Raw genomic sequence first — 16665 nt, 5'->3', positions numbered from 1 at the left:
CTGACAGTTGAAGACATTCATGTCATTTTTTCTTTCTTTCCTGCCTTCCTTTGCTTCACCTGAGGGCCATTTTCCTGATGCCACAACAGGATACTGCTCTCGTTCCTGCCCCTCCATCCTGAACAGAGCAGGACCCTGCAGGCAGCCTTGTGGGAATCCAGCAGTGAGTTTTGTAAGGACAGAGAGATGGGGTGAGGAACACATCAGAGCTGGAGGAGCCGATCACGTTCCCAGGCAACGATGGACTTGCACATGTCTCCATGGGGACAAGCAGACCATCCCAGAGACCCCTCCCCAGGAGTGTTTAGGACTGGACACCTTGGGGGATTCATGGGACCTCCTACCTCCCCTTTGCCTGGTACAGGGGAGCTGCAACAGCTGCTCCCCCAGTCCTGGGCAGTATTAGACTGCCCATCCCAGTGTTTCATTTTAATCGCAGTGGGTGGCACGGGAATAGGAAGTGCAATTAAAGGAATTCCAGCTTCTCATCTGAATCTTGTCAAGCTGTCCTGGAGGAGCAGTCTTGGGGATTTAATTGTATGCAGTGAGAAGGTTTGTCTTCTAGCCCTTTCAAAGGAAATTTCTTTTTGTCTCATCAAATGCCCCATGAGCTTAAAGGACAAATAAACAAGAGCACCTGCCCGAAGTGCTAAGTATTCTCTTCCAGTTATCCTATCTGTTTCTGTCCTCACCTCTTCTCTTCCCCCACCTGCTTTCTCCTTCCAGCACAAAGTTGCTTCAAGCCCAACATCACGGGGAGCATTTAAGCATTTAGCAGTGAGGTTTGACAGGTGAACAAGACTTTGGACAAGCGTGGCTTTGCTCTGCAAGCAGCCCAGGCATTTTATAGAGATCATGGTAACCAGGCTGTATCCTCGTTTGCATCAGAAGGTGCTTACACATGACTTTCCACCCAGGCCATGTCCTGTCCTGAGAGTGGTGAAAAAAACAAACTAAAAGGAGGCAGCTCCTTCCCTGTAGTGTTTTGCATAATACTTCATTGAAGTGCTCACTATCTTCCCCTTTAATTAATTCTGCCCCATCTACATATAGCATCCCGTGTCCGCGCCTCTGCCTTTTCAGTAATACCCTCGTCAGGGACAGTGCAGACAGACTGTGCTTCTATAAACCAAAGCCTGGCTGATGTCATGTCTCGACTCAAGGACTTTCCTTGATCCTTTGGGTAATGACTGTTAATCAGATGCTAAAATACACACCTCTGGGTCACATGCCCCCGGGGCTCACTGTGAAAGACTCCGTGTGCCAGGCTACATTCCCATGAAAAGAAGAACAGGTACCGTGGCAATCAGCAGCTGTTTTGGGGTTGCATGTGAGTAGGTGACATCACTGAGGGACTGGAAGCGATGGTAAAAGGGAGCAGCTCAGAAGAAAGGGTTTCGGGGGAAAGAAACAGTCTGGGGTGGTTGGCTGTCATAAGTATAAAAGCCTGACTGCCTTTTAGATGTCCCTGCTTGCATATGCGTGGGAGCAGGAGTGGGCAGAGCTGTGTGAGAATGGGCAGGTGGAGATCTCAGAAGCCAGCACTTGGTTTTGAAAGCCCTGTCCAGTTCCCTTCTGCAGAAACTCCAAGGGTGAGCAACCCACGATTGGGGAGTTTGCGACTGATGGAGCAGCATGTACAGCATGCCTTGTTTGAAGGCTCCTGGCACGAGCACAGAACATGGTGATGGTTTTTAACAGCGAGTTTGTATTATAAAAAGAAAGCTGTCTCAACTGAGATTCCCCGGGCAGAGGCGAAAGACATTCAGACAAGGACAGCACTGCTGGTGTTGCTGCAGAAGTGAAAACAGATGGGAAGTTCAGTGTGTCACCTTGAAAACACAGATCATGAGAATTGTGCTCCTTTTGTCCTTGCTGGCTCCCCTAGTCACTCCCACGTCATGTCCAGAAGGCTCTCTGGGGTCTGATTTGGAGAGAGGAGGACCTCGGAAACAAATGAAATGTATATCCTCATTCTTTCACTCTTTGTGTTGGGGAGACAAAACTCACCCAGAGGAGGGGCACGGAGACATCCACAAGCGAGGTGTCTCACCATACTAATGGGAGAAGTGAGAGAAGCCTGATGTTGCCCAACTGCCCGCTGAAGTGGTCAGTGTCAGGCATTAGGATATGCTGTTAGTCATTGTCCTCTCTGCTTGCTGCCTTTGGAGAGTGCTGGCACAAGTCATGCTAGAAGCACGTTCCTGCCCGCAGGCTGTGGAGGCAAGAAGTTCTGCATCAGATTTGAAGATTATTCTAAAATAAGGCTATTTTATTTAGTTATCCGAGTGCAGAGAGCGCGTCCGGGCTTTTTGCTGTTACTGAGTGTGTTCCCTGGGACATGGCTGCTGGGAGCAGCCCAGGGTTTGTCAGAGAGGTTTGCAGGCTGGGAGGGATGTGTGGGATGTCGTGGAGAGGAAAATGTTCACCTGTGCAGGGCTGTGGGGGTGTGGAGTTGCTGAACACCGTTCTGTCTGAAGGGGGGATGCTTGGGCTGAGCCCTGGTTTGCAGAAGAGGGAGACTGGAGGAGAGATTTCCTGCCTTGCTTCGAGCCGCACAGAGCGACCTACCAGCCCTTGAAAGTAATACACCCCATTCCTGGGTCTCCTCCAACAACTCCTGAGGTTTTCCCGAATTGCAGCACCTCAAACAGTTTGCCTGTAACGCTTGCTTTGCTTAGCTCTGTGACTGACAGCAGGGACCCATCAGATTCATGTCAGCCCACCTGAAACGCTGGCCGTGCCTCCCAGAAAAGCAGCCCTACTTTATTGTACTGCAGCGAGGGATTTGCTTGGAAGCGCAGAGGGAAGGGGGCACTATGAATAAAGACAGATATCAGAACGATAAAAGCTAGAATGAGACTGAGTAGGATATTAATTTCTCAGCCCCACTGTTATTTAGGATTTTTCCAAGCTATCTGTCCAGCAGAGGAAAATGGAGGAACCTGATTCCAGGTCTCTGTCTCCTCTATTTAGAGGTTTGCTTGTTGCTGTTAAATACAAGCAAAGTTGCAAAAAACACCTTTAGATCCTTAATTTTATCCTAATTTACAAAGACGTCTTCATCTCGTGGCTTTGCTTCTGTCTTTGGCATTTGTCAGAAGGCTGAGCTCTTAAAGAACACAGGGAAAGCGGCTCGTAGATGGATACAGAGGAGCCGTGGGGTCCCAACTCCTCTGTATCCCACTAACTGCACCCTTGAGAGGGGTCAGCTGGACTGCAGACACAAACTTCCTTTGAGCCATTTGAAAAGCATCTTCTGGCAGTTGCCCAGCTGTGTTTATTTGGTGTAGAAAGTAACCTGAAAATACAAACTGCTAATTTTGAGTTGTGTCATGCTAACCCTGTGAGTTTAAGCTGTTAGCCTGAAATTGGGTGGCCCTAACTGCTATCTGCTCTGAACCCAGGGTGGAACTTAGTCCAGAGTAGAGTTTCCGGGGCCAAATCAAACTGGAAATATGGGCTGATTTGCCATGTGTGCGCACACACTCAGAGAGGTGAGAGAGGAGGCACAGGGAGGAGCTAACTGGGGCCAGGCTGGATGTCCTTGCTGTATCGGGACATCAGGACGGGGAGCAGGGACGTGCTCCAGGGCCATGAAGGTTAGGACAGAGCGGCTGGAGCTGGGATGACCCAAGGAGCAGGGCTTAGGGCTGCACACAATGAGAACAGTGGCCAGTTCCCAACTCTCTTGTGCTGGGGACGGCTGATTTCTGAAGCTGTGTATTTTCTTTTGGATTGAAAATTTTGGGGTTTTCTTTAAAATTACTTTTCACATGGAAATTCCATAGCTTTTCACTTAAACTCAGTTTTTAAAAATCAAAGGGCTTGAGAGTGCAGTAAAATCCTTTTGTTATTTTTTTTTTTTTTTTCTTCCAAGATGAAATATTCTTGTCAACTTCGCATCCCTTTATTTCCCACAAGTGCTCTTTTACAGGACAGGTATTTTTTCCATTAAATGTTTTCAGATTTTACCATTTTCTGGAACTGGGTTTCCACCAGCATCTGTGCTTGCCCGTATGAGGAAAACGAGGACTGATCAGTGATGTGCGGCACTGCCAGGTGATGACAGTGGCCAAGGGCCAGCAGGGACACGCTGAAAGGCTGAGTTGGCCACGAGCCCACACAGCCAGGAGCGGCGATGCTGCAGGGCGCTCCTCAGCATCGGATCAAGTCACGTGGTAGTATTTAGGGTAGGCAGTTTTCAGTGTTTGCCTTACGGGTACTTTGATTTATTATTTTATGACTGACGTTTGATGCGATATCGCATGCGTGCCAACGTGTGTGTGCTACCCCATGTGTGATCCAAATGGCGTGACCCAGCTCTTAGAGCGATTCCTCTGATTTCGCCAGCTCCTTCTGTTGAAAACACTAAAAAAGCCCGTGCTTTTACAGAGGAGTTAACAACCTCCATGTGCTGCACAGCAGATGGTACAGTAATGTTGGAGGCGTATTTTACAATAACCTTTTTCCACATGGGGAAATTGAGGTATAGAGAAGTCTCTATCTGATGCTTGAGAATGTATCAGTGGCAGAGAGAAACTACAGGGGTGCAGGAGTTCAAGAAATAGCTTTGCCATAAGTTTTAGGGGCTGAACTCATCCTGCCAAACTTCAGCTATTCAGCCTTCATCAGCCTGGATTCTTCTAAGGTTGGTATGAGAGCGAGGCATTTCCAGAAGACAATCTGGACTGCTTCATATTGGGATGTCCCTCCAGAAGTGCCTGCCCCAGTGACTGTAGGGAACCCATGGTCAAACACCTCCTATTTTAATCACCTTGGTCAGATGCCTGCAGCTAAGTGGGATCTGATTAATGCTCAGAAAAGGGTCCGGTGAATGCAGAGCCGCAGTTGTGCAAGGTTCCTCAGCATCAGTGCAAAGAGCACCTGGTAGGAACCGGTGCTAAAGTCTTCAGGAACTGTCCTGGTTTAACCCCAGCCGGCAACTAAAGCCCCCCCAGCCACTCGCTCACTCCTCCCCCCAAAATGAGATGGGGGAGAGAACTGGGAGGGTAAAAGTGCTCCCAAAGGCCAGAGCATTTTTTGTATATATCTTGCCTCAGATAATTCTCAATGAAAATACATTTGTAAATGCCAGCATTTCCCACCTAGAGGCAAGGGAGCCAGCTCAGCTATTAAGTTCTTCCTCGTGAATAGCTGTGCTTATAATAGCCACTGAAATTAGATCAAACCACAGGACGGTGACAATAACAGCTCAGATTTTTCAGAAGAGCCAAATGACTTATGCACTACACCTTTTGCAAAGGCCAGCTGTGGATGGCGCAGGAGGAGCTCTTTAGTGCTCACCCCTTCTGAAAATCTGGGCTTGACAAGAAATACTAAACCCCTGGGATAGCTGACCCTCCGCTCTCCCAAAACGTTAGCATTGGTTATCCCAGACCCAAATGCTGAACTTGACAGCCCAGCAGGACATCTGACCTGAGCAGCCAGCCCAGAAGCCAGATCTCACAAGGGACTCCAGTGAGGAGGTGAAACTGATAGTGGCATCTAACATGGACTTATCATAGCATTTTTAGTTGCTTTCTCCTACACCAGAGATATTGCTGAGGAGGAGCAACGTAAGCTCATAGTGGCTGTAACGGGGTTTGCAGGGGTGGGGGAGAATATGTCAAATGTTGTGTTATTTTGGCCCCAACAGCAAAAGGAAAAGAAAATGGCCCCAAGCAGAATAAAGTTAGCCCTTCCCATCAATGCCATTTTCTAGGGTTGCCATTACTCCATCTTGTCCCTGCCATGCCAATGTGTCTTTGACCACCTGTGGGCTCTATCTCACTGTTTCACAACCTTATCTGTGCCTTCATCACCACATACCCTACGTCCAATCAGTACCCAGTGTGATCCAGAGCACTCAGATGCTGGAATGGGCTCTACCCACCTGCTGTTTTCGGGCAGTGGACATGGTTGTACGCTTGACTTTGAGGGATGCCGCGGTCCTAGCTGTGTCTCCTCATGTCTGTTTTGAATGAACTGTGGAGGCACCACCATCACTTTGAACATGCTGCATCTGTCCCCATTTAGAGCTACGTGAGGACCTCATCCCCATCACCTTCGCTCATCCCTGTGTCTGACCAGGGTGAAGGATCAGCCCAGAGAGTGACTCGACTGCCTGATGCTTTTTTCTTATGATCTCGTTTCCATGCAAGGGACATTTTTTGGTACCAATCACTCATCACCAGCTGGCTGACAGTGGAGTGAGGGCAAGGAAAATGAAGCGGGGAGTCGTGCGCTGCCCTGCTCTGCCTCCCCCAGGCAGGACACGCTGTCCAAGGGAACGCACTGAGAGCACGGTGTCTATTTTAACAGCGTGGTTTGGGGAAGTGAGCTCTGAGCCAGCAGCGAGGGCAGCACAGGGAGGATGTGCTGCAGTCATAAAAATTCCACCGAGATAAATCAATAAAGGGAGGAGGAGAATGGGAGGGAGAGATGGCAAAGTCAGACATTGTTCGTCTCTACCCAGAGGAGAGAGGGGAGACGATCCCTCCGTGGTCACGGGGATTTAACAGGAGTGAAAGGGAGCAAAGTCCAAGTCAGAGAGGTGCTGTCAGGAGCAGGTGACAGCCTTTAGTAGGGGCTGGTGGAACTGGATTTGGGGGTCTGGTTCAGACAGCCACTGAATGTCAGACATGCTCCTACATGGCACTAATTAGCACCTTCTCAGGCAGGCTGAAAAAGAGGGTAAGGAGCAAATTGGCTTGCAGCAGCAAGCAGCAGAACAGTGGGCTAATGGTGTGGACTACTGACAGTCCAATCCAGACAGGAGCTGCCTCCTAGAAACGCTAGTTATGGGTGAGCTAGGACACCCTGTCTCTCACCAAAACTAAAGGTCCTCATTATGATGGAAACTCTGTTTTCTGTTTGCAAAAGACTCAAGATTTTGAATGGGTTACACCAAGAGATGAGTCCATAACAGCCCCTGCCCCAGCTCCAGCTTTTCTATTCTTCAGCAAGGGGTATCTGCCCAGGAACCTGTAGTGCCCTGTTTTTTCATATAAACTATTTACAGTATAAGTCCTGCAGCAAGGGATGGATTCTCCCTAGGTTTATGCACAACACTACTATTGCTATATGTACGAATTAGGTGTATGGAGCACTGCTGGGCTGCATCCTAACAAATGACAGAAAGAGTTGTCTGCCTGCCTTCTCTGATAAGGTGGTGAATAGCTTTCCTTGCTTTCCTTGCCTGGGCTTGAAAGGTGTAGCTGAACTTAGAACTGGATTCAGCCAACGTCCACACTGCCCCTTCATGCCTGCGCTTAAAAGGACCGTCTGGCTTGTGTTGTCCATCAAGAGGAAGTCCAAGCCTGTGTTCATATACTCTTGGTTTTCCAGGCATAGGTCAGACCAGACGTGCTACGGCTTAGCCCACCAGTCAACACACAGTCTTTGGCTTTTGCTAAGTGTGCCATGGATGTCCTCACCCTGAGCTAAAGATGCACCTAGAAAGGTGTCAGTGGTCACCAACACCCGCTCCCAGACTTAAAAAGAAAACATTCTGGCTGGGACTCCAAAACGGTGGCCTACAGACCAGAGGACAGGGCTTTGCTTTGCCTGAATCGCTCTCAGAAAGACATGTTCTTCCTTCTCTTTCACAGGAATACACCATTGATATCTTCTTTGCTCAGACGTGGTATGACCGGCGTCTTCGTTTCAACAGCACCTTGAAGGCCCTCACGCTGAACACCAACATGGTGAGCCGCATCTGGATCCCAGATACCTTTTTTAGGAACTCCAAGCGGGCCGATTCCCACTGGATAACCACTCCTAATCAGCTCCTCCGCATCTGGAATGACGGAAAAGTACTCTACACGCTCAGGTACATCCAGCAGACACCGTAGCTGGCTGCTGAGGTGAGGGAAGAAGGAGCTGGTGAAAGTAGAGGAGGTTTCCAGGTGCCCTGGGACAGAGTAGTGGAGATGTCTCCCAGTGCTGATGGGAGTACACATGCAGTACTGGTTGCAGAATGGGCTGCTTCTTCCCAGGATAAAGGCTTCCAAAAAAATCAAACTGTTTTTCCATATCGTACCTAGAAAAAAAGTCAAAACTACAAATTGTTTCCTAAACCAAAATCCTTTCAAAGTTTGAGTTGGTCAGTTCAGCTATTTCATTCTGATAACAAAGACGTGGCTTTTGTTCCCATAAATTCTCACTCCGATAAATGAATCTGAAAAGCTCACTGAACAAAAAGGCTTTTTGAATGTGAAAATTAGATGGTTTTTCTCACTTTGAAAATATCCAAACATGTTTTGTTTTGCTGCTGCTTTGAAATGTTTCTGCAAACAGACTGATCTTCAACAAATTAGTGTTTCTCTCTCAAAGAAGCGAGAATCCCTCTGTCACATTCTGGCATTGGCATCAAACCACCTTCACCAACACAAAATCTCAGTCTCCCTCTCACTCTCTTCCCCTCTCAGGCTGACAATCGAGGCCGAATGTCTGCTGCAGCTGCAGAATTTCCCAATGGACACTCACTCCTGCCCTTTGGTTTTTTCCAGTTGTGAGTATACATCTTTGTAAAATAGTTTTAGATGGCAAATAGAGAAACCCCAGGAGACTAAAACTCTTCTGGGGTGACCATCCTCCCTTTTAGCTACATTTTTCACCTAATCTTTACAGCTGTCTTCCTGGGCCATTATCCGTCATGCACCTGAAGCATCCTTCCACTCCTGGGCTAGCAGAGGTCTTCAGGGACAGATTCACAGCACCTCCGAGTCTCTCCTTAATTTGGGTGGATGGTTGGAGATGACTATTTCACTGACCTTCTGGTCACTCTGACCTACTAGACAGAATATATCCCTTCAGCTGGCAGGCAAATGGCACCCGTCCTGCCTTGCAGCTTCCCCCTTCTCCTGCTCTCTGAGGGGGAAGCTTGGCTTTCCAGACCTCAGCCCAAAGACAGGCCCACTTTCTGCACCCAAGACCATCGCAAAGGAGGGGTACTCAGACCTCCCCTCTCAGTCCCCACGTGTCCATTCTAATCAGCAGAGAGGGCTGCTGATGTTGGCACATCTCCATGGGTAGTTTTGCAGAGAGCCTTTCTGCACCAAGAGATTCCTCTCCTCGTGCGTTGGTTGGAAATCTGATTTAGTCATCTTAGCTCGGGTTTGCCTCTCCTGCTTCCCCTGCCACTGAAGAGGTGCAGCTCACATGGTTCTGAGGTGCTTCAGAGGGAGGCAGCATGCTGAGGAGAGACCAACCCCTCATCTTCCACCATCCCTCATTCTTTGCTAATTAACGGTACATGCCATACATGCTTGATAATTAGAAACACACTTTCAGTTAGCTGCCAAGCTCTTGCTCCTTCCCTCCTCTGAGGAACTTTCTCGTAGGTGTCCAGGTCCCTGCTTCACAGTAGGCTTGTTTCTTTGTCGAGAGAGCCAGAGCCAGGAGAAGCACTGCTCCAGCCTGTTCTCCTTCTCCATGGAGAATGCACCCCTTCCTTTCCGTACATAGATCAGCTCCCAGGGTGAGAGGTACAGAGGTAGTCAGAGCAGCCACAGCCATGCTGCCTCCCACTTTGGCAGCTTTGTGTTCCTGGTGTACTTGTGCCTGGGAAGGTAGTCATGAAGAGTGGTGAAGGCCCCATGCTGCCCCAGCTGGGGGAGTCCTCTTACACCAGCCCATTCCCACCAGTGCAGACCTTAGAAAGGCTCCATTTCTAGCGTTGCTTTTCCCATCCTAGGATTTGAAGCGGCCCTTAACGGGAGATGCTTTCCCTGCTCCCATTGCATGTGGGGATGCCTAAAGGGATCAAAACCCAAGGCATCAGAAATACCTGCCTGAAAGCTTCACGTCTACAAAACAGCTAGAACGAGATGCCAGTGCTTTTGCAGTCAGGGTGGTGAATGAGGTGGAGGTACATGACATAACTCCTTTCATTGATGTCCTTGCCCCTTTTCCCAGATGGCTACCCACGTGAAGAGATTGTCTATCGCTGGAGGCGCTACTCCATTGAGGTTTCTGACCAGCGCACCTGGAGACTCTACCAGTTTGACTTCACGGGGCTGAGGAACACCTCAGAAGTTCTCAGGACTGGGGCAGGTGAGGCAAAGGGAGACATCCCACAGAAATGCCCGTGTGTTGGAGATCTCATAGGAGGCAAAAGAGTCATTAGACAGCTCCACAGTGATGGGGAAAGAAGGTCACAACAGCACAGCTAGAGAAACATAACAATGAAAGGATGGACCTTTGCTAGAGTGAGCAGAAGTGATGGAGATGAAGGTGAGGGGAAGATAAAGCAGGGGTAGGCCAGAACCGCTGACATCTGTGAACTGTGGGGTGCAAATCAGAACTCACAGGTCTCAATCTTTCCTTCTGTAAAGTTGTGTGGAGCTGATGAACTCCTAAATTATGCTTTAACAGACAGGAACAAGGCTGCATGTGTGAAGAAACCAGGGACTGGAGGCCCTTCAGCTCCTCTTCCTAATAGCTCACATCCCCTTTCCTTCCCACAGACAACTGAGGAAAGCCTCTTCGGGTTCCTGCAGGTGGGGTCAAATTTGTGAGCTCATATTTTTAAGCCTTGTGAAGCAGCAAGTTCAGGGTAATGTTTCTCCCACTCTGCAGAAAGCTGCTGTTGTCAACACCAGCAGCCTGCCTCTAACCAGGGTAGAAAGGCAGCACAAAATGGGACAAGAAGCGGTGCATTGAAAGTGTCTTGAATGCACCAGTGGCTGTCTGATTGTAATTCTCTTTTTTGGTAATTGCTTGCAAGCTCCATCCTAACCCTAGAGCTGTCGAGTGGCTTTCTTCCAGTACTCACTAGGAACCTCTGAAAAAGAGGAAGAACCTCAGCTGTGAGCTGCCAAATGAGCAATTAGGATGTACAGCACCGCATGCCTTTTCCAGGGGCAGGACCAGAGTCCCAATGAAAGTGATCGAAGGGCACCTCCTTTGTCACAGCTCAGGTAGTTAGTTGGCAAGCCAGGCCACGTAGCCTGTCACAGCTAAATAGCTTCTACAGAAAAGAAACCCTTGCAGCAATCAGCTGAAGATGAATACTCTCTCTAGTTTCTTCCCTGAAACTTTTCCAGGCAGTGTGCTTTGCAGTGTGCTTCAGGCCAGTACAAATGCAGCCTGATGGCCACATAGCCAGCCAGCCAGATAGGCAGCTGGGCAACCACAAAGTCAGCTCTTAAATTAATCAAAAAGACATCAAGTCAGACAGCTACGGAGACAGCCAGGTAGCCACAAAGTCCACTAGCCACAAAACCAGCAAGCCAGCCACAACGCCAGTGAGTCACCAAACCTATTCAGCTAGCCACACAGCTGTCCATGAAGCTAACGATCCGGGCAGCCCCAAAGCTGGCTCCAAAACCAGCCAGCCAGGCACTTAAACCAAAAAGAAAATCTAATCAGAAATACTCCAAATTCTGAAACTTTGCCTATCTTTGTGTTTTAGGAAGCCACCTGTTAAGATTCTAATGTCTCTGTTGCTTTTTCCTAGGGGAGTACATGGTGATGACAGTTTCTTTTGACCTAAGTAGACGTATGGGTTATTTTGCCATTCAGACCTACATTCCCTGCATCCTGACTGTTGTTCTTTCCTGGGTTTCCTTCTGGATCAAGAGAGACTCTACACCAGCCAGGACATCTCTGGGTAAGAGGCAGGTTATTGCATGTCTGCTGCTTGTCAAACTCTGCAAAGCTGGCAGACTGGCAGTGTGGGGAGTACAAAATCTCCTGAAGCATTTTGCCATTTTCTGGCATTATTCAGCTTCCCAGAGGACAGTCCACTCCTCCATCTTTCTGTTTGTAACATTATCCTCAAGCTCAACCGAATCTCCAGCTGTGTTGGCATGGACTACTGGATTATTTCAGGATAGCACAACGCTTATCATATCTTGATCTGAGATGTGACCACAGTCTTTTCACAGAATCACAGTTGTAGGGGTTGGAAGGGACCTTTAGAGACCATCTAGTCCAACCCCCTGACAAAGCAGGCTCACCTAGAGCAGTCTGGACAGGAAAACTTTTCCAGGTTGACAATGTGGTATTCTGATGTGCCGAATGGGAGAGGGAAGGGGTGAGCTGTGGCATTGCAGTCTGGCCAAAGGGCTCCTGTCACATGCATGTATTCTGCATTTCCTCGTGACTTTTCACAGGCTCAGTGCAGGATCAGTGACATGAAGGTTGTAGGGTAATGAGCAAAGTTGCTCGGCTGTATCCACCGAGTCCCAAGCTCTGGCAGGATGTGGAAGCCCTGTAGGTACAGCCTTTCCCTGTCAGTCATACCACAGTGCGAGTCCAGGACGTGGCAACAGCTCTGCCTATTGTTTAGATTTTCAGAGCAAACTGCAGTGGCTCTTTGAGGCAGGAAAAAAACTTATGTTAATTGAATCCTGCTCTGATAGGCTCTAGAGAGGTCTTTACAAATCTTTAATGTACTTTGTCTGTATCTGCATTTTGCAGCAAGCTCTGCTTCCCAGCGCTGTCCTTCCCTTTAATTGGAGGCAGCATCCCCATCCCTGCCTGCAGGCCTCTGCGGGGAGGGAGAGGAGAGGGGCCATCATCATCAGGCAGGGGCTACTCAGAGCCCATCCATTCTGACCATCTCTCCCCACCTCCCCATCAAAATCAATTTCTTTGGCGCCCATGGAGAGAGCAGGAGGAGGAGTGGGGTGTCATTTCCAATGGAGGTGAGGGTACACCATAGTCCGTGACTGGGAAAGGAATGAACAGCAAGAGGCAAAATGTTCTTCACGGCTAACACCACTATGGTGGCTGTCTCAAAAAGCAAAGGCAGGTTTCCCCAGGAGGGGGGAACCCTCTCTGAGAGTAATGTATTCTCTCCACAGCCCCTGTTGTTCTTAATACAAATGATCCCCAGTACATTTCAAGCCCATCAGCCTACATTAGGGAGATGTAAACCGGACCAGTTCCATTGGCATTTCAAATATATGGGAAGTCACATCACAAAAAAAAAAAAAAAAAGAATAGAAAGGAGGACCCTGGGAATTAACAACCTGTCAGCCTCACCTCTATGCCTGGGAAGATCGTAGAACAGATCTTCCTTGAAGCTATGCCAAGGCACAGGGAGGACAGGGAGATGATTCGACACAGCCAGCGTGGCTTCACCAAGGGCAAGTCCTGCCTGACCAACCTAGTGGCTTTCTATGATGGAGTGACTACATCAGTGGACAATGGAAGAGCTATGGATGTCATCTAGCTGGACTTCTGTAAGGCCTTTGACAAGGTCCCTCACTTGAGACATTGCCAGCTTATTGCTGACTCAGTCAGACATCACTGACTGAATCCCAACTCACCCGCTGCCTGCCCAAAGCCATCCATCCAGTATAATTCCTTTTCAGCATATCCTTCCTTCGTGCTCTCTTCCCATCATCCAAGCAGTTGTTCCTGTGTACAGCCTTAAGCAGAGTCCGAGGTCCCCACTCCTTTACCAGTCTGCATTGATGGCCTGTGTGGTACCTGGGTTTTGAACAGCTCTTTTTCCTTAGAGCATTGCCAGAGGGCACCTCAAGACCAGGGTCTGGCTGAGCAGAGGGAAAATGGGACCAAACAACCAGAGCAATTTCTCTCCCACAGGGGAAGGGAAATGGGGATGTTTTGGGGACTGGATGCATGTAGAAGACAGAAGTGGTTCTGTTCATTACTAAAATCAGCTCTTTTCTCTCTTAGGTATCACGACTGTGCTAACAATGACCACCCTGAGCACCATCTCCCGCAAGCACCTTCCCCGTGTTTCCTACATCACAGCCATGGACCTCTTTGTCTCTGTGTGCTTCATCTTCGTCTTCGCAGCTCTCATGGAGTACGCTACACTCAACTACCTGGTGGGAAACAAGAAACCACTTGAACACAACAACAGGAAAGCCAGGCTGGTAGGTCAAAGGGGCAAGCAGGGGTGGTTGCTGTTAGAACCCCAAGCTATTTAGACATATCCCTCCTGAGCCTACATTGGAAACTCCTGATGTGGTTTAGTGCCTGACCCACACTGTGTTCATAAGGTCCTCAGACCACTCTGTGTGCTGGGTCTGAGCACCTGAAAGGTGAGACACAACCAGAAAAAGCAGCTGAGGCTCCCCTAAAACAGGGAGGTCCCTCTCAGAGCCAGGCACCCTGTGCTCTCTTCAAAATTGCTGGAGAGCTGATCAGTACAGTTTAGGATGACTCACATGACCAAATGTAAATGTCCATTTCAAGACAAGGTGATCCATACCCAGGTTCTTCCACCTGTACCAGTTTGATCCCTGTGGATTACAGAGGTATCTTAGGGCAGAGAGATGCAGAAACCTACTTTCTTTTGTGGTCTATCCATCAGAAGACCTCCTGAGTGTGGGGATAGCGAACCCAGAGTGGTCGTCATCCCCTTGAGATCTGCCTAAGGTCATGGCAGGTACTTCTGACACATCAGCTGAAACAGGCCTCTGAACTGGGACAAGACTGGAACAAAAAAAGAGAGTTCTCTTCTGTGCCAGCCTTGTTTCCCAACACAGGTGGAGAGAGCTCTTCCATGAGGCTCATGATACACCTCTTGTCATGGGCCAAGAAGTTAGGAGTCACAGCCTTTCACCATTTTTTTTCCAGCAACTTACAGCAACCAGAAGACACATCTGGACTGTGTGCTGTGTCTTCAGAGATAGCTGAGCTCAGAGGAGGCTAGCACAGCTGAAACCAAAGAGGTCCTGTTTCTGCACTGACTATTAGTGGCAGAGATGGGGAATCAGAGCAATTAGATCTTTGCTGACTAAGGCTATGCCCCAGGGTGCCAGGGAGGAAACTCACAGTCATGCATGCCAGTCCCCACAGTATGCCAAGGTGGTGATTTACAACCAAGTGCAGATATGGGACATGATCAGTCACCTCTCTCCATTGAACCGCACCTATGCTATGAACTGATCTACTGACAGTTGGATGAGTTTTGGTGTCTAGAACATGTTTTCTTGCCTTTTCCTTCCCTTTAATCCACCTACCCCTCCTCATTTCAGCCACCTGCCAGTGCACAGGTGATGCCATCCTTTACCACAATCAACATCAACAACATCATGCACTGGCCCCCAGAGATAGAGGAGGATGAGGATGAAGACCCTGGCTCCCCGTGCCTGGAAGGAAAAGAATGCGAGAGGTTCTTCTGCTGTATTGAGGACTGCCAGACAGGAATGTGGCGGGAGGGGAGGGTCCGCATTCACATCTCCCGCCTGGACTCCTACTCTCGTGTCTTCTTCCCCACCGCCTTCCTGCTTTTCAACATTGTCTACTGGATTGCCTATCTCTATCTCTAGCTGTTCTTTGTCCTCAGCTGGAATGGACTGGAGACCAGCAAGATGGGCTTCTCAAGGAGCATAGAGAACAGCATCTCTTCCATTGTACTCGATTGTTGGTCTGAACAATCCAACCTGGTGATTCCCTCTTCCTGCTCTCTCATGTCTTCTGAGAAGAACCAGACAGCTTTTTTTTAGCCTTCTAACATATCTTTTTAGAGAATCTACCGTTCCCAAACAACCCCCTTCCACCACCACCAGCATTTTACTCATTGTAAGAGTGCCCCAAAATGTTCTGTTCCCATCTCAAACATTAGGGATTTTGTCAAAAACAAAAACCTTAATGTGTTTCATTTTTCCATGCAGTCCTACTCCAAAATTCATGGGAAGTGATGGCAAATGGAGTTTTCTGCATAGTTATTAAGGCTGCAAAGGAAATAAAGTAGATCTCATGACTTCTGCACCACTTCCACCAGAACAGACTTTGTGGAGTGCTAGGGACTTGGAAAGGTCAGAAGGAAAGCAGAGTGAAAGAGGGCAGCAGTACAGCTTTCCCACAGTAGCTGGGCTTGGCTAAAATGTTTTGAACCTGCCCAGAAAGCTGACAGTGGTACTGACAAGGATGGAGTAGCTGCAAGCCTCCACCAGCTCCCCATAGAATATCCATGGAACATTCCTCATGGATCACTCCACCAAAGCACACACCCACTGAGGCGCTGCTGATTCTCATCAGATGGTGGTAAAAAGCACTTCACAAGTTTGAAGGGCCCATCTGCCTCACTGGAGCAGACTGCAGGGCCCACGGTGACATTCTGCTTTGTGATCAGGACTCTGCGCAGGCCATGCAGGTTACATTGGGCGTAGCCAAAAGACAAAGTCCTTATGCTACGAAGACCAGAGGTAGTCTCATAAGCCTGTTGTTGTAGCTTTCTTTGGCCTGTCTCATGTGAACGGGGTCCTATTGTACCACGCACCATAGCAGGGCAGTGTTCTCCTTCACGACGCTCATTGAAACCATCAGGTCTGTGCTTGGTAGTAGGTGCTAAGCTCAGAAAGGGATACAAAAGGGAACATGATCAGCTACCAGTGCTGCACCTAGCACTGGTGGGGAGAGAGCGTTCCAGCAGCTCAAATGTATTCCCTTACTTCTTTTTTTTTTTTAAATAATTACATAAAAAACCAGACTTCACTAAAGCTGTATGGCTCCTCCCAGTTGCCACCGATACTTGGCCCTTTTTCTTCCCCAAATCAGGAAACGGAGCAAGTCGTCCTTGGTAGATTTCAGGAAGGTCAGACATAGTGAGATGGTTCCTTACTGTCCATCTTAAAGGGCTACAGAAATGTGTAATACCATCTCAACTGGGGAGAAACTGCATCGTGTAGAAGAGGAAACTCAGGCCCAAGGTCCATAATGTGTAAATCAGCT

At 48.7% G+C, this 16665-nt stretch overlaps 1 protein-coding gene across 1 annotated transcript in view; it reads left to right on the top strand.

Moving 5' to 3' along the window:
• LOC141465007 (gamma-aminobutyric acid receptor subunit gamma-4) overlaps nt 1-15260 on the top strand; it is a 32608-nt gene extending 17348 nt beyond the window's left edge. The window contains exons 4-9 of the mRNA XM_074148182.1: nt 7614-7834; nt 8433-8515; nt 9922-10059; nt 11465-11617; nt 13657-13859; nt 14967-15260. Coding sequence (XP_074004283.1) covers nt 7614-7834; nt 8433-8515; nt 9922-10059; nt 11465-11617; nt 13657-13859; nt 14967-15260 — 1092 coding nt within the window. The remainder of the gene's footprint in view (nt 1-7613; nt 7835-8432; nt 8516-9921; nt 10060-11464; nt 11618-13656; nt 13860-14966) is intronic.
• Nucleotides 15261-16665: the final 1405 nt, after the last annotated feature.

This window comes from Numenius arquata, chromosome 5 (genome assembly GCF_964106895.1).
Source record: "Numenius arquata chromosome 5, bNumArq3.hap1.1, whole genome shotgun sequence".
NCBI classification, from domain to species: domain Eukaryota; kingdom Metazoa; phylum Chordata; class Aves; order Charadriiformes; family Scolopacidae; genus Numenius; species Numenius arquata.
This window is presented reverse-complemented; position numbering and strand designations above follow the sequence as displayed.